Source organism: Sminthopsis crassicaudata, chromosome 2 (genome assembly GCF_048593235.1).
Source record: "Sminthopsis crassicaudata isolate SCR6 chromosome 2, ASM4859323v1, whole genome shotgun sequence".
Taxonomy (NCBI): domain Eukaryota; kingdom Metazoa; phylum Chordata; class Mammalia; order Dasyuromorphia; family Dasyuridae; genus Sminthopsis; species Sminthopsis crassicaudata.
Genome location: NC_133618.1, coordinates 329,468,505 through 329,485,320, shown reverse-complemented (window position 1 = coordinate 329,485,320; position 16,816 = coordinate 329,468,505). Strand labels below are relative to the sequence as shown.

The following is a 16,816-nucleotide window of genomic DNA, read 5'->3' as shown; positions in this document are numbered from 1 at the left end:
ATTCTATTAAGTTACCCAGCCTATGGAACTTTTTTTTTTTAAGGATGTGCTTTCACTTCTACATAAGTGCAATGTTTTGTTTGAAATTGTATTTCTTTTTGTTAATAATAGTTATAATGCTTGGGGATGTTGGTCATAAGATTTGGAATTGAAAAGGTCCTTAGAGATCATAGTTCAGCTTCTTCAATTTGTAGATGAGGCATCTGAGATTCAAAAGATTTTAGTAAATGAAGCCATTAGATAGTGGAAAGGATATTTGAACCCAACCCTCTAATTCCAAAAGCCAGTAAGCTTTCCATTCCTTTATAGCCATTTGAAAAATGTAATAGACACATCACTCTCTCTTAATTCACCATCTAAGTGAGTCACTGCAGGGAACTGGTTGGAGAAATTCTAGGAATGATTGGTGTCTATGTTAACATGATGGTAGGATCACACATTGGGTAAATTCTGGGATCATCTCCAAGTTGTCTGATAGATAAGTAATGTAGATGGTAAGCATGCAAAATTTTCTCTCATTCCAAGATGCACAGCATAGCTCCTCCTGTTGCTAATAGACATTTTATGCTTATTAATCTCATGGGGCAGAAGAATAGAGTAAGAATGCAGTTTCACTTTTTAATTAACCCATTTGTCTCTTTCTGTCTTCTTTTTTTTGGAGGGCCAGCATGAAGCTTGGACATATTTTCTTGGGCTTGGTGCCCCTCCTCCTCATGATTCACTGCATTTGGGCCTTTAACACTTCCAAAGGGGATCTCCGAAAATTTGTTGGTTGTGCTGTGAGGGAGTTCACTTTTTTAGCCAAGAAGCCAGGCTGTAAGGGGTTACGGATTACTACTGATGCCTGCTGGGGTCGCTGTGAGACTTGGGAGGTGAGTTGTATCCTAATTGTGCCTTGAACAGCAAGAGTAATGATAACAATAATAACCCAGATAACAATTTAAAAGTTTGTTACAAAATGCATTATCTCTCTCTCAGTACATCAGAGATGTTGATATGACAGGTAGGTATGACATGTATAATTAGGCTCATTTTGCAGATAAGTATCCCAAAATATTAAATGATTTGTCCATTTTTACAGATAAGCCCAATACTTAAATTTGAATCCAGATCTTTCCAGACTCAGAGACTAGTGTTCTTTCTACTCATTATATTGTGCTGTAGGGAAAGACTATAGGAATCAAGCTCAAATGCTTGGCTTTCACTCAGTTATTATTTGCTTTTTGATTAAATGAAATGAGGAGTAGTGACTGCTCCCTCTCCTGTGTTATAATTTTTGGAAATCTACCAAGCATTACATAGAAGAAACAGAATGATGATCACACATAGTAGTTTTGTAGTATGATGGTACTTTGAATTCTTCATTGACATTGGGCAGTGTCATCTGTAACACTCTAAAGAGTTGTTATTATTCTCCCACAACTGAGGAAATCAAGGTAAAAGCAACCCCTTCAAAGTCTTTAGCCAAGTTTTATAATCAGCATCTCCAGTTTGTTTTCACTATTTGTGATGACTTTAAATTATTAAATTATTAAAAACAAACACAAAATTGTGAAGCTGATGAAGTTTGTTTTGGGGTATACTCAGCTTTCTTGTTTTTGTTTTTGTTTTTGTTTTTAACCTTTGATTTTCTTATGGCGCCCTTTCACCCTGCCCCTTAGACATCCATTCTCTACTTATTCTTTCCCTCTTCTCCATTTTTCCTCCTGTTCAAAGTCTACTGTCAGAAAAAAAAATCTGAAAAATCTCTTTAAATAATTCATTGATGTGTAATTCATTAATAAAATCTACTGGTGATTCCTTCCCAAAGAATTGCCTTTTTATAGGAGACAAAATAAGATAAAGGAATAAATATCTTTGAAATGCCAGATAATAGAAAGGTAGGAGTTTCTGGGGATGGGTTGGTGGGAGGGAAACCTGTCTTAATATCCCTTAGCATTTAGTAAATTGCCCATTCCACTAGGCTTAGCCTTGGTGTCATTGGGATCTTATTCTCCTATTAGAAACTTTTTTTTGGTGGAGTCTGATATTCTACCTAACATAAAAGGGAATATCTGGAAGAAATATAGTAACATTTTGGGAAATTTATGCCATTTAGAAAAATATTTCCTGTATGCAATAAAATAAGGAAAAAACCTAATATTGAATAAAAGCTAAATTTCTGTTAATGGAACTGGGTTTTGATGATCAGTGTAAAAAAACCCAGATTAAAAATACTTTGCCAAATTGATTTCATTTTCATATTTCTCAGGGGAATAAAGTATACTTGCCAAATGTCGCCAGAAGAAACTTACCTGCTAATGATACCATGAATGTCCTTAAATATCATAACAACCTGCAATAATTTGGGACCTTCTTTTCTACCTAGATGGGTCTTTCAGATATCATCATTTTCAGGCTTATTTATTATTTGGACCCTAGAACCCTTTAGGCCTACTGACAGTTCTGGGCTATTTTTAATTTAAAGTCAATGTTTCTGAAAATTCAATTATTTTTCTTTCACTCTTGGGAGACAACATTTTTCATTTAGCTACAGTCATTGCTTGGAAGGCATTCATTGAAGAGACTCAAGAACTATGCCCATTAAAGAACAAATTTACTATTCTTTGTAGTCAGTTTTTCACTTAAGGTTTCAGAAAACTTGCTAATGGAAAAATTTAAATAGATCTGTTTGGTTCGTGATTTGAAAATTTGTAAGGTAGAACATATCCATTCCTACAAATAAAAATAAGAAAAACATGTTCAAAGACAAAGATTTTACTTGGAGCCACCACTTTCGATTTTTGCACAAGGAACAAGGAACAGAAACCACATGAGGGGAAAGTGATAACATGCAGTCTTACTTAAGAAATGGAGGTTCTTTACTACGGGAAAAGATAGAGGCCCTAACACACCATCATGTTGGCTGTTGGGGAGGTTGCCAAATAGAGAATATTGAGGATAGGACAGAGTTGGAGAAGATCCCATCCTAACACTCAACATTATCTGGTAGTTTTAAAAAAAATTTAACAATTATTTTTGCTAAGTAAATGTTAAACTCTGTTGTTTGTATATTACTCAGAAAACACTGCTCCCAGTCCCCTGGGGCAAAGCTATAGTTACAGCTCAGATTTTAATGACACTCCGAGGTTCTGGATCTACTTTTTACATGTAAACACCAAATAATCGTTGCTCAAGATATAATCCTGGACATCCAGGACATGAGATTATGAAGCAAATTGTACATGTGAAACTGTGGGCTTCAAGTGTGTGTGTGTGTGTGTGTGTGTGTGTGTGTGTGTGTGTGTGTGTGTGTATGTGTGTTTGATAACTGAAATACAAGTCTAATTCCATTATTGGAAAGTGAACTGAATATTAAACTAATCACATCTGTGGATGAAATTTCATTCAGCTTTTCCTTTTTCTTTTTTTCTTTACATAGGGGATAAGTATTGGACTTCTGATTTCATAGTTAAAAATACTTCTCTATCAATGCAGATAGAAACTTTTTAAAAATATAACTTATAGTCTTAGAGAACTGCTTAGGACACAGAAAATTAAGTGTCTTACCCAGGATCTCACAGGCATTATATATCAGAGGCAGGGTATAAATACATGTCTTCCTGGCTTCATAGCCATCTCTTATCTACTACAACACACAGCTTTTCCTGTTACAATATAGTGTGGATTTTTTTTTTTTTTTTTTTTTTTTTTTTTTTTTTTTTTTTTTTTTACTGATTAGGCTAATACTGAAGGGGAATAGTTTTATTTGGTGAAAGAATGATTGTTTAGAAGTTTGCAATTTGTAGAACTGGTATTTTTTCTTTTTCTTTTTTTTTTTGTTTTTTTTTTGTTGTTGTTGATCAAAGCTTTACTTGAATGTGGACTTTTTTGTTTTTGTTTTTAGAGGCAAGCAGGGTTACGTGACTTGCAGGGTCACACAGCTATTACTTATCTGAGGATGTTCTCCTGACTCCATGGTTGTAGCACCTAGCTGCCACTAATCTGGGATTCTTAGAAGGCCAAAAATGCCCTCTTCATTGTTTTTAGAATAGGCCATCCAATAGCTCAGAGATTGTCTAGGTACAAATGTATGATGCCTTTCTTGTTTTTCATTCCTTATGAGCAGAAACCTATCCTGGATCCTCCCTACATTGAAGCTCACCATCAAGTCTGCACCTACAATGAGACCAAACATGTGACCATCAAGTTGCCCAACTGTGCCCCAGGCGTTGACCCTTTCTACACTTACCCCATGGCCATACGGTGTGACTGTGGGGCATGTTCTACTGCAACAACTGAATGTGAGACTGTCTGAAATTATCACTGTACAACAATGCTGTTCCCAAGAAACTAGCTGTTGAACCTTTAGCATCATGGGTGTACTTTTCTAGGCAGCACTTCCAGCTACATCCCTTGCATCTCTTTTATTCCCAGAACTATTTCTATATAATTGAGCATATCACAGAGTAGATACTGACTGTCCCCTCCCCAGAGATAGGTATTTCAAATAGAATGAGTCTACATCTGATAAATATGTAGGCAGAAAATGCCATTTACACTTTCATAAAATGTTCATTTCTTATATCTCAGAATTGACATTTATTTACATCAAGCTTCTGAAACCTCCTATTATTTAAATTTCCAATCTGCCAATATTTAAAATATATTGAATATATTGATTCAGTTGAACTATTATTGGCTAAAATAATAGAATCACATAATTTTTAAAGTTGGAAGGAACTTCAACAGCCATTTAGTCCAAACTCTACCCAAAAGAAATCTCCATTGCATGACAATGGTTATCTAGCCTTTGTGTGAAGACTTCTGATGAAATCTGAATTAAATCTAATATGTTATTTAATCCTTGGCCTTCAAATTCTGAGATAATGGCTTCTAGAAATGGTTGGAAGGGAACATGCTTTGTCCTTTAAGCTTTCTTTCTGACTCTAGGAATAATTGCCACAAAGATCAGATGACAACAGATGAATTTTAAAAAATGAAATTTAGCCATACTCTAAATCTCAATTGGCTGGACTTTGGTGAACTGTTCCATGAGCAAAAAAACTCCTCAATGTCTTTTTGACTTTATACAGTTGTAAAATATATGCAGTTTTTTTTGACTCTAGCCTTCCTTTGGTCATAAAAATTCATAAAACTTAAAAATTATTTTGCAGACTTCTATCAAAGCTCTCAAAAAGTGTCCTTGACTCAGTCACTGGAATTATTCTCTATTAAACATATCTTTAATTTAAACTCTAATTTATTAAACTCTTTAATTCTGCAAATATTTGTAAAATTGTATTGGCAGTTACATAAGAACAGATTGTGATATGGGGAGGTTGCTATGTCTCTCAGTTCAGAAAATAATCAATTTTCTTCTATCTTTTTCTACTAATAATGACATATATCTATCTTGAGTTACTTTGGGAATTTGATGGCTTACATTTTATCTTGCTGTTTTTCAATAACTTGCTTAAGGACAATATATTTTGATGTTTATGTCCTCTGTTTTTTGAAATTTAATTCAACAATAACCCACAGATCCATCTTTTTAGTTCTTAATAAATTTGAACTTGTAGTGAGAAGTACTTCCTAATTTGTACCCAATGTTAATTTTTCCTTTATTGTTGATTATGGTTTAAATCATTTAAGCATCTTATATAAGAAATGTGTGAAAGAGTATGGCATAATGTATAGGGAGACATTCTTGGAGTCAAGAAGACAATTTCATTTTTTACTTTTAATACATAGTTGTTCATTTAAGTTTTTAGTACCCTAGGCAATTCTTTAAGACTCTACATTGCAAATAGTACACATATAGATAAAAAGGAATTTCTTATACCAGTGAAATCACAGATCTAGTACAAAAACAGAATTATAGGAGATACAGACATTTTCCTTTTAATCTCTACCTATATTTCACATCCATTAAGAAGCTCTGGAGTATCCTTCCTTCCCTTTCCACCCACTTCCCCCAACAAAGGCCTTTAGAGAAGAGTGAGAACACTTTGTTTCATAAAGTGATTCTATATGATAGAGATTTTTTTTTCAAATGTAAATACCTACATTTGCTACAGATGATGTGCTACTTCTCATTTTTAGGTATTGAACATATCTGTCCCTTCTTGTATGATTTTAGTCTATGTCCTTTCATAAATAGGTAGACCACCCAACATGTTGGAGATTTGTTTCTAGTTCTCGTGACACTGATGTAGGTGTGAAAATTATAGGAAACAGTTGTCAGTCATTGCTTACTATGTAACAGGCTATGTGCTAAACTCTATTGATACAAAGAAAGGTAAAAAAAAAAAGTTCCCTGTTCTCAAGGAACTCTAAGTCTTATTAGGGGAAGGGACACAACATGTAAACAACTATATACAAACAAAATATATACAAAATAAATTGGCAACAGAGAAGGAAGGTGCTAGTATTAAAGGGATTGGAAAAGACTGATTATAGAAGGTTTAAATTATGATGAAACTTGAAGGAAGCCAGGGAAGCTAAGAGTAATAGATGAAGGGTGAGAGTGTGACAAGCTTGGGGAAGAGCCAGTTAAAACCTTCAGTTTGGAGATGGGTTATCTTTTCTGAAGGACAGCAGAGTGACCCCTAGATCACAGAGTAAATGAGGAGAGTGGGGAGGGTTAGAGTTTACTAAAAGACTAAAAAGAAAGGGTCAAGGTTATAAAGGGCTTTAAAAACCAAACAGAAGATCTGGTAATAGGGAATTGCTAGAGTTTCTTGTGTTGGAAGGTGTGTGATATAATCAGACTTGTAAAATAGGAAGGTCATTTTGATAATTAAGTGGAGGATGAATTGGAAAGAGAGAGACTTGTGGTGGAGACTTAATAAACATTCTATCCTTAGAAGGATAGACATTACTTGACAGGGTTGTGTCCTGAGTGAATGATCATACTATTGATTAGGGCAAAATAAGAAATGAAATGGATAAGAGGAATCTCAATGGGAGTGATTAAAGAGGAAAGAAGTTTCAGATCTTTTAAAAAATTTAAAGACCAAAAAATAACACTAAATGAAGAAAATTGAAGGGAAGAGAGGAAAAAAAAAGAGAAAATACAGTCTCAGTGTTGGAGGTTATAATATTTAAAACACCCCTCAATCAGATGGCATAGTCCATCATTGTTAAGAGAATCTGCAATAGTCATTAAATAAATATTTATCAAGCACTCACAAAGCCTTCTATAAGCCTTTAGAAGACATATATTTAAGTATAGACAGTCCATCCTAGCCCTCATAGAGCTTACAATATCTCAGAAGTAGAAAAAGACTCCATTTATTAAAGATTTCTGGTAACCTTACCTACAATGGAATATCACCCCAAACCTAAAAGCAATTTTCAAAGGTTTCTGAGTGAAAAGAAAAGAATTACAATATTGGAGGTGGGAGGGAACACAGAAGTTTTTGTGGTACATCTATTTTGTAGATGAGGAAATATAGATATTTAGAGTTGAAGTCACTTGCTATAGGTCATATAATCATAGCTGAGAAAATAGCTGCCACAAAGTCCTTGCATTTTATATATAGAAGAATCAAGAACTGACTTCAACTCCCTCTCATATAATTATATGTATAATTGAGCAGCAAACTGACAGCAGCCTTTTATAGCTAGGTCTGATTAGTGTGAATGAGGGATTCAGTGAAGTAGTTGAAATATTTGAATTTGTATTGGATATTTCTAATAGGCTAGAAACCAGTGATTATATTTTATGTAATTATATCTTCAATGTGTACAAATTCATATACATGTGATCACTTCATGGGATTCATTAGTCACACTAATTGGGGCTTTACATATGGACAAAAGGCTGTATGATTCTCAATGGTCTTTGAGGTATAGTATTATAACATACTATAAGATCTAGAAAGGGATTTGAAATTCCTTTCACTTTCAAGGTCTTGACTAAGATCCCTTAACAGGGACCTTAGCAAACTTTTACTTTATGAACAAAGAAACTGATGCCTAAAGCAATTAAATGAATCCTCACACAAGTAATAAGTGGTAAAATAAGAGTTTAAAATTGATGTTCCTTTCTCTGAATCTAGTATTTCTAGTTAAACCAAGAACTGTTAATGCTTAGAATAATAAACTCCAATCATCAAGAAAAGATTAATTTAGATTCAGCACAGTATTAAACAGGGAAAAGAAATGTATTTAGAAAGATTTCCTTCAGAAATAATTAAAATGAAGTTTTGATCTTAAAGGGACAAACTTTTAACTATATGGAATATTCAGGTCTAAGGCAAACTGTTTTACATCAAGGACTGCATGTCACCTTATTAAAAGAGGATACATGCTCATCTTTTGATTAGGTACAGGCTCACAGGTCCTAATTGGCAGGCTACAGAGAAATACTCTCTGTTTTCTAGGTCTTTAATGTGATAATCCTATTTGTTCTTCCAGGGACCCATTATCAAAATGAACTACTTAAATTTGCAAAAGTAACTTCAGGTTTAAGCCCGATCCTGAATCAGTCTGTTCTTGCTGAGTAATTTTTTTTTTTTTTAGCATGTTGAATAATTAATGGCAAAGAAAATAAGGTCTCCTTGTTCAAAAAGTAAGTGTTGTACTTTGGATTTGACCTTGACCATTATAAAAGCAGGTGACCTTATTATTATTATTCTAATAGTATATTGAAAGAAAATATATTTTACATTTACGAGAGATATAAAGATAAAAACAGTAAAAAGTGAATTGATTCATACTTATTTTTTGCAACTCGTTCTAATAAATAGTTTAGTCTGTAATAATATGGGTGGAGGTGATGAGGGGTATCATTGATCTTTTAATTTCCCAATCAATATAATGTGGTTACCAGGTATGACCCTTTAGAGACATCTAAAAGACACCTCTCCATGAAATGTGGGTATAACCATTAGCATTTTGTTAAAAGGAAATGATAATCTCAAGATGATTGATTTACTATAAATGATGAGACTTTTAATGGAAGAGTTATTCTTTCCTGAGATGTATAAGAGTGAGATCAATTCTGCCATTTTTTTCTCTTTCATTCAAGGATTTTGAAAAGACAGACCAGCATGCTATGAATTGGGCCTATATTCATAAAAGTTTCCTTTTTCAACCCCAGAGATGTTGATGGCAACTTATGGTAGAAACACATGGCAGAGGTATGTATGTACTTGTATATGATCTGAAAAAAGCATGAACAATATTTTTGAATCCCAACTCCTGAGGGGTGAGGGAGAATTTTGAAATCTTTAAAAAGATGATACTATAATTTAGCCTTATGGCCACAGAAGGGAGATTTCCTGGATAGCCAAAACTTACATGGATCCTATCTATTGGCCTATTTGAGAAGGTCCAAAGGGAAGGGGATTGCTTGATCAGCAGCAACCTGGAGGGAGGTACTAGGAATCTTGAGGTATATAAACATCTGGGAACAAGACGCTTATTAAAATGTTAAAGAATTGTAGCCCTTATGTCAATCTCAAGTCTGGTTCATCATTTGGGGAAAAATTAGCTTTTTGAATATTCTTATTTCTTCTTTTCTCTATAGACTTCTTTAAGTAAATTTTACCTTTTGAATTTTCCTGTTGGGAGAAATAAAGGATGTCTTACATCTGACAAATTATACTAAAAGTACTTGAGAACTAAATGAGGCAGTCTTTCTACTCACATTTGAAAAAACTTAGATGTGGCCTATACTATGTTACTACAGGTTATGGTGGAAAGAATGAAAGATTTGGTCTTAGAGGACCTGTGTTCAATTCTGTGATTTTTCTAAGTCACTTAACATCCTAGGGCCTCAACTTCCTGACTTATAAAGTGAGGGAACTGGACAAAATGGCCTCTGATGTTCTTTCAGGCTTTATATACATGATCCCAAATCAAAGTTTAGAATTACTGAAAAATGAAGGATTAAAAAAAATCAAGACTCAAAAGGCAAAGGCAATTTTAGAGACAATTTAGGGGTAAAATCAAATGGGAATAGAAAATATAATTGGGTTATTTTGAAAATGTGTGTATATGTGTGTGTGTGTGTGTGTGTGTGTGTGTGTGTGTGTTTGCCACAGTGTGAAGAAGAGATAATTAGCAAAAGCTACCTCAAAAACAATTAACTTTATGCTGATATTTGTTTATTTTATAACATGAGGGCAAATTTTGCAAAAATACAGACCAAGAGGGCCCTTTCTGATATTTATTTTTTGTGAATTCACATGTTTGTTTCTTAGTACTCTTTGTTTTCAAAAGATGATGAAGATAAATCCTCCAATGTTATTTTAATTCTGAAGTCAGAACCCTGTGAGTGAGTTGATGTCAGATTCATTATTGTAAATTAATATTTCTTAGGGTTCTGTCTCTTGATTTATATTCTCCTTCTCTCTGATGACACAATTTATGGGATCTCATAACAAGGTTCTACTTACTACTCAAATTTAATTAGGTTTTTCATGTAATCAAAAGTATCTCAGAGGTGAAACAAATGAACTGAGAGCACTTAACTGAAAATAATGAAGCATTATAAAATAAAGTGTTTTCCATTAAGTTTTCCAGCTGTACAGAATAACTTCTCATTAACCCAGGAAAGTCTTTCATCAAGATGATATGCATTGCTTTTTTTCCAGTTTCTTTAAGTCAAATATTAAGTGGTCACTTTTATATCAACCATATCTTGTCAAAGACAGTTCTTTTTTATCCTGAAACTTTAAGTCAATAAAAAGTATTTGTTGGGTTAGGAAATTAGTAACATTTTATTTTTAGAACTGTTGAATCTCAACATGGGGAAGAAATTTATTCACTAGATTGATTATTATATGGAAACCCCAAATATAATATAAGGAAATCTCCTGGCTTCTTCTATAAGTGCTTAATGGAAGGACTGGTAACTTGGCATTCACTCTGGTATAGACATACAGAAAGATGTTCTTAATATATTAAATCCCTTTGATTATTCCAGTAGTGGAAGAGTGGGAAAATTTGAAGAGAATAATGAGTAATTAAAGGCTATATGCAAAAAAGAAAAAAAAAAGAGACAAAAAGAGAAGGAAAGAGCTAGGAGGAACAGGGGCATGGCCCCATAATTGTTATTCTATAAGAAAACCATTCCCTAATTTCAAGAAGTTCTCAGTGAAGAGCTGGTTATTTCTGTTGTATTTCACACTGGGATAGAGTCAATAACTGTTAACGATTAAGTAAATGTTGCATTGGGTATAGTAATCCCTATGCAGGAGAGAAGCAAATTAAGCAGATTGGATTGTAAAAAGCACCAAAATCCCAAAGGTTGAGACTAGCCACTTGCAATCCAATATAATCCCCCAAGTATTTATTAAGTGCCTCTTAAATACCTGGTGCCAGGTACTTGGGATATAAACATGAATGAAAAATAATCATACATTAACATGTAATAAAAAAACAGAAAAATAAAGAATATTGAATCTAAACTAAAAATTCAACCCAAAATAAGTACAAAGGAGGAAATTTTGAAACTGAGAGGGGAAATAGATAAATTGGAAACATCAAAAAAGCTGAAGAACTGACAAATAAAATTAAAAGTCAGTTCTTTGAAAAAAAGAGAGAAAATGCAAAATAATAAATTTAAAAATAATTAGGACCAAATTACAGAACACACAAAAGAAATAAACAGAATTTTCAGAATCTACAGTTACAAACCAACCGAATTGAGCACTGAAAAGAAATAGATTGTATCAAAAAATACTTAGATTAACAAATCACCAAATGGAAATCTGAATCCAATCTTAGAAAAGGAAATTGAATTTGCCATAAAGGAGCTACCAAAGGAAAATGAATTTATCTAGGAGGGGTGATATAGATTACTTTTCAAAAGAATTCTACTAAACTTTTAAAGAAAAATGAACACTTATACAAACTTATACTGTTCTAATTATTCATAAGAATTAAGAAGGAATTCTCTACCAAATTTCTTATATGGGACAAATATAATACTAATACTTAAACCAGGGAAAGGTAATACAAAGAAAGATAGCTCTAGAACAATAGAGTTAACAAATATAAATTCAAAATTTCAAAATAAAATCTTGGTCAAAAAGACTTCACCAATTTATAAAATCAGTCACTCATTATGGATAAATTGGATTTATAAGAGGGATGCTATGATGGTTGGACAACAGAAAAGCAATGAATATAATCATCAGAAAAACAAAAACAATCTAAAACCACATGATGGATAAAAAGTGTTAGAGTATAACATTAATTAATGCTAAAGATGCAAAATATAGGCATGGAATGATTTTTAATTTGATAAAAGTCTCCATCTAAAATAAAAGCCTAACATTATATGTGATGGAAAAATATTGCCTTTACCAGTAAAGTAAAAAAAAAAATATGATTTACCAGTAAATACAGAAGTAAAGTGCTTTCCCTCCTTTCCATACTATTATTTGACAATCCCAGGAATTCCAGAGTGGTAATAAGAAAAGAGAAACAAATTAAAAGCACAAAACAGTAAAAAAGAAGAGCAAACTTTATCTATTGGTTGATGATACATGATCTAAACACTAGAAAAGAAACTATTTCTCCAAATAAAAAAGTAACCAAGAAAATTAAAAGCTTCAGTGAATTTGTTGGTTAAAAAACAAACTCAGAAAATTATCAGCATTTCTATGTAGTGATAATAAAATCCAGGAAGCAATAACAGAAAGGGAAATTATTACAAAATTCATGAAATATTTGGCAGTTAATCTATCAATATTACCTCAGTACTTTGTAGGCACAGTTAAAATGTTTCTTAAAGAAATCAAGTACAATGTAAATTTGTGAAAAAATCTTGATGATACTGGCTGGGCCTTCCTGATATAATAAAATTGACAATATTAATGAAATATATTTAGAGATTTAGTCAATTTGCCAAAAGTACATTTTAAAGAGCTAAAAGAATAATTTAGCAAATCATTTGCATGAACAAAACATCTAGAAAGTGAAGGAATGTGGAACAGTTGGAATGAGAAGGAGAAAGGATTTTCTGACTCTGAAGCGCATTATAAAGCAATAATTATCAAAAGCATTTAAAAATTTTTTTAAAAAGTAGATCAGTGGAACAGACTAGACATGGAGGAAATCAGAAATAATTGAATTATATAACCCAATTGTATGATAAACTTGAAAATATAGATTACCTAGGAAAGAATTCCCTGTTTAACAAGAATTGCTGGAAAAGCCAGCAGAAATTAGCTTGAAATGAAAATGTTACCCCATGTATTATACTAAATTTAAAATGGATATGCAATCTGAATATTAAATCTGAATATTAAAGATTATGCTATATAAAATTAGAGGAGAAAGTGATAATATATCTTTTACAACTATAGCTAGAAAACGAATTCCTATTCAAAGGACAGAGATTATTACAAAAAATAGAATAGATATTTTCAATTTCATAAAATTGAAAAGCTTTTTCATGAGGGAAGTTACTGCACCTTTAATACGAAGGGAAAAATCAACTGGGAGAAAATTTATTGAAATGTATCTGATAAGTATCTGATTGCTAAATGTATATAGCCAATGAAAAGAAATATTTAAGACCAAAAGCTATTTTCTAATACAACTGATGAAGGATATCAACAATTTTCAAAACAAGTATATAAAAGAATATTTAAGTTCACTAACAATAAGAGAAATGCAAATAAAGCTACTCTGTTGTTGTTTCCCATTACATTGGAAAAAAATAACAAAATATGAGAATAATCAATATTGTAGAGATTGTAGAAAAGATGCACTAATGCAGTATTGGTGGAGTTGTGAATTGGTTCAATAATTCTGAAAAGGAATTTGGAATTATGCAAAGATTATAAATAAAATGTCTATATCTAGAGATCCCAGAGATTCCCTCAGTTATTCATTGGCATAACCCAAGAATGTCAGTAATGATAAGAAAGACCCATAGTAGCACTTTTTATGGTAGCAATTAACTGGAACAAAAACAGATGTCCATTCATTGGGGAATGGTTAAACATGAATGTTTACTGTGCTATAAGAAATAATTAGGGAGAAGCATTGAATGATTTTATGAACCAAAGAGAAGTAAGATAAGCCAAACCAAGATAACAATAATACAAGGTGAAATAAAGCAATATAAATGTAAAGAACAAGAACAAAACTAAAACAATTAAAATGTAATGTTACAGAATTATGATAAAACTTCATCCCAAAGAGGGAACAATTCCCTTTTTTCTTTGCAGACATAGGGTACCATAGATTAGAACTTTAAACATAATATCAGTTTTTTTTAAACTGATTAATTTTTACTGAACTTTCCTCCCCCACCTTTATTTATTTTCCATTTTTCACTATTAAGATGGCTCTCTTCCTCAAATGATAAATGATCAAAGGATATCAAAAGATAATTTTCAGATGATGAAATTAAAGCCATATGAAAAAATGTTTAAAATCACTATTGATTAGAAAAATGCAAATTAAAACAACTCTGAAGTATCACCTCACACCTCTTATATTGGCTAAGATGACAGGAAAAGGTTATGATAAATGTGATGTGGGAAAACTGGGACTCTAATACATTGTTGGTGGACTGGTGAGATGATCCAACTATTCCTGTTGCTGTTACTGTATGAAGATCAATTATGAAAAACTTGGTTCTTTTCAGTGGTTCTGTAATCCAAGGCAATTCCAATAAACTTTGAATAGAAAATGCCATCTGTATCCAGAAAAAGAACTATGAGTTTGAATGTAGATCAACACATGCTATGTTCACATCGTTTTTTTTTTTTTTCCTCTCGTGGTTTTTCCATTTTGTTCTGAATTTTCTCTCCCAACATGATTCATAAAGAAATGTGTATTAAAAAGTTAATATATATGTATAATCAGAAAAAGTAAAGCAAATGATTTTTAAAAAGATGGTTTTCAGTGAGATGGAATGGGGGTCAAATGGGTATGATGAGAAATGTAAAAAAAAAAAATATGCATTAGGGGCAGCTAGTTGATGCAGTGGATAGAGCATCATCCCTGACATCAGAAGGATGTGAGTTCAATTCTCACCTCAGACACTTAACACTTCCTAGCTGTGTGACCCTGGACAAGTCACATAACCTCAACTGCCTCTGTTAAAAAATATATATGTATCAAATTTTGTTTAAATAAAAAGGAAAGCAAAAAAAAAAGCTTCTGTCTTCATGGAGTATATATTTTACTATGGAAATAGAATATATAAATACAAATATATCCATAGTTTGAAAAGAATATAGCAAATCTTATTGACTATAGGGTTCAGGAAATGCTGTACCAAAGGAAAAGATACATAAGTTGAAAGTAGACGTATTGACTTGAAGGAAGGTAGGTATTGACTCTGAGGTGATAAAGAAATGCATTTTGGCCATGGGGGATGACTTATGCAAAAGGCACCAATGTAGAAGATGGAATCCCAGTTTTTTAGGGGATGTTAGGCCAATTCAACATTAATGAGGATTTCATGACAGTTATATACAATAAACCTGGCATGGTAGACTGGAAGCAAAGTAGGAAGGATTTTAAGTAGTAAGCTAAAGAGTTTACTACAGGCAATAGTGAGTCACCAAAGTTTCCCTACCAGGTAAGTGACATGGTTAGACTTGAAGGACCACAATGTCAGTTTGGGGCATCAATAATGGATCAAAAATATAGAAAATATTTTAAGAGCTGGCAATTTTGTATTGTAATCCATCTCCATAAAGCTTTGTTTTTCTTTTATCAACTACTTATATTCTCTCTCCCTGCCCTCCCCCCTAATTTACTCTTAATAATCCAATGTAATCTCAGTCTGTTTTTGATATGACCCTTTCTTATTCAGCTATAATATATATGGCAATGATCTTGAATACTTTAATTTTTGTAATTAACTATAGAGATTTCTGGCACAGTGGTTAGAGTGTTGGGTTTGGAGTTATAGACCACTCATCTTTCTGAGTTCAAGTTTTATTTCAGATAATTACTAGTTGTGGCACCCTGGGCTAGTCACTTTACCCTGTTTACTTAAGTTTTCTTACCTACAAAATGAGCTGGAGAGAGAAATGGCAAACGATTCCAGTATTTCTGCCAAGAAAACCTCAAAATGGGGTAATAAAGAGTTGGACACAACTGAAATGACTGAGCAACAAAACAGAAATTTCCCCCAATTTAAAAAACTGCATTGTTTATTCAAAGAAAAAAAAAGTGCCTTTTGCCCCTCCCCATTCAGGTTTCCCTCTACCCCAGGTGGCAACATTAAATGCTTTTTGACATTTGAAACAATATTTATTTTCTTAAAATATACTATGTACACATATAGGATATCAAAGAATTGTTAATAGTCATATCAAAGAAATAGAGACATAGAATCATATTTAAAATAGAAAGTTAATCCTGTTAGTTTGAAAATTATTCCTATATGAAATAAAGTGATTGAACCCATCACATCTTTTTTTGTTTTATGTGTATTGCCTCTCTTTAGACCTCAGACGTCTGATACAACATTGAAAAAATTAGAATAAAAATAAAGAGTCCTAAATTTCTAGTCTATATCTATTGGGACTATTTTTAACTTATGTCTTTTAACTCACTCCCCTTTGCCCTCTTCAAATTTACACAGAGAATTCCTTTGGAGTCTATTTGACTCAGTAAAATTTAAAATCCAGTTTCCTTAAAAAAGTAGAATTTTGTTCTCTTTCTAATTTAAAAAATACTAATACTAATGTCATGGTCCTGGTTTGTTGTAGATTTTTTTCTATTTTAAATAAACTTTTATTGAAAACTTAAAAAAATTATACTTGCATTTCCCTTTGCATCCTTTCCCTCTCTCAGGGAATCATCCCTTATACCAAAAGAACTTATTTAAAGAAAAAAGAGGAAG

At 32.4% G+C, this 16,816-nt stretch overlaps 1 protein-coding gene across 1 annotated transcript; it reads left to right on the top strand.

The window, feature by feature from the left end:
• The first annotated feature begins 668 nt into the window (after nucleotides 1-668).
• Nucleotides 669-5,084, top strand: GPHB5 (glycoprotein hormone subunit beta 5). Its single transcript, XM_074285124.1, has 2 exons — nucleotides 669-872; nucleotides 4,109-5,084. Exons 1-2 carry the CDS (start codon nucleotides 669-671, stop codon nucleotides 4,295-4,297), a joined length of 393 nt encoding a protein of 130 aa, XP_074141225.1. The 3' UTR covers nucleotides 4,298-5,084.
• Nucleotides 5,085-16,816: the final 11,732 nt, after the last annotated feature.

Bases quoted from the DNA above. Each gene is read 5' to 3' on its own strand.
- GPHB5 (XM_074285124.1), top strand. From the start codon at position 669: ATGAAGCTTGGACATATTTTCTTGGGCTTGGTGCCCCTCCTCCTCATG. The intron at 873-4,108 runs GTGAGTTGTATC...CCTTATGAGCAG, and splicing joins GTCGCTGTGAGACTTGGGAG to AAACCTATCCTGGATCCTCC.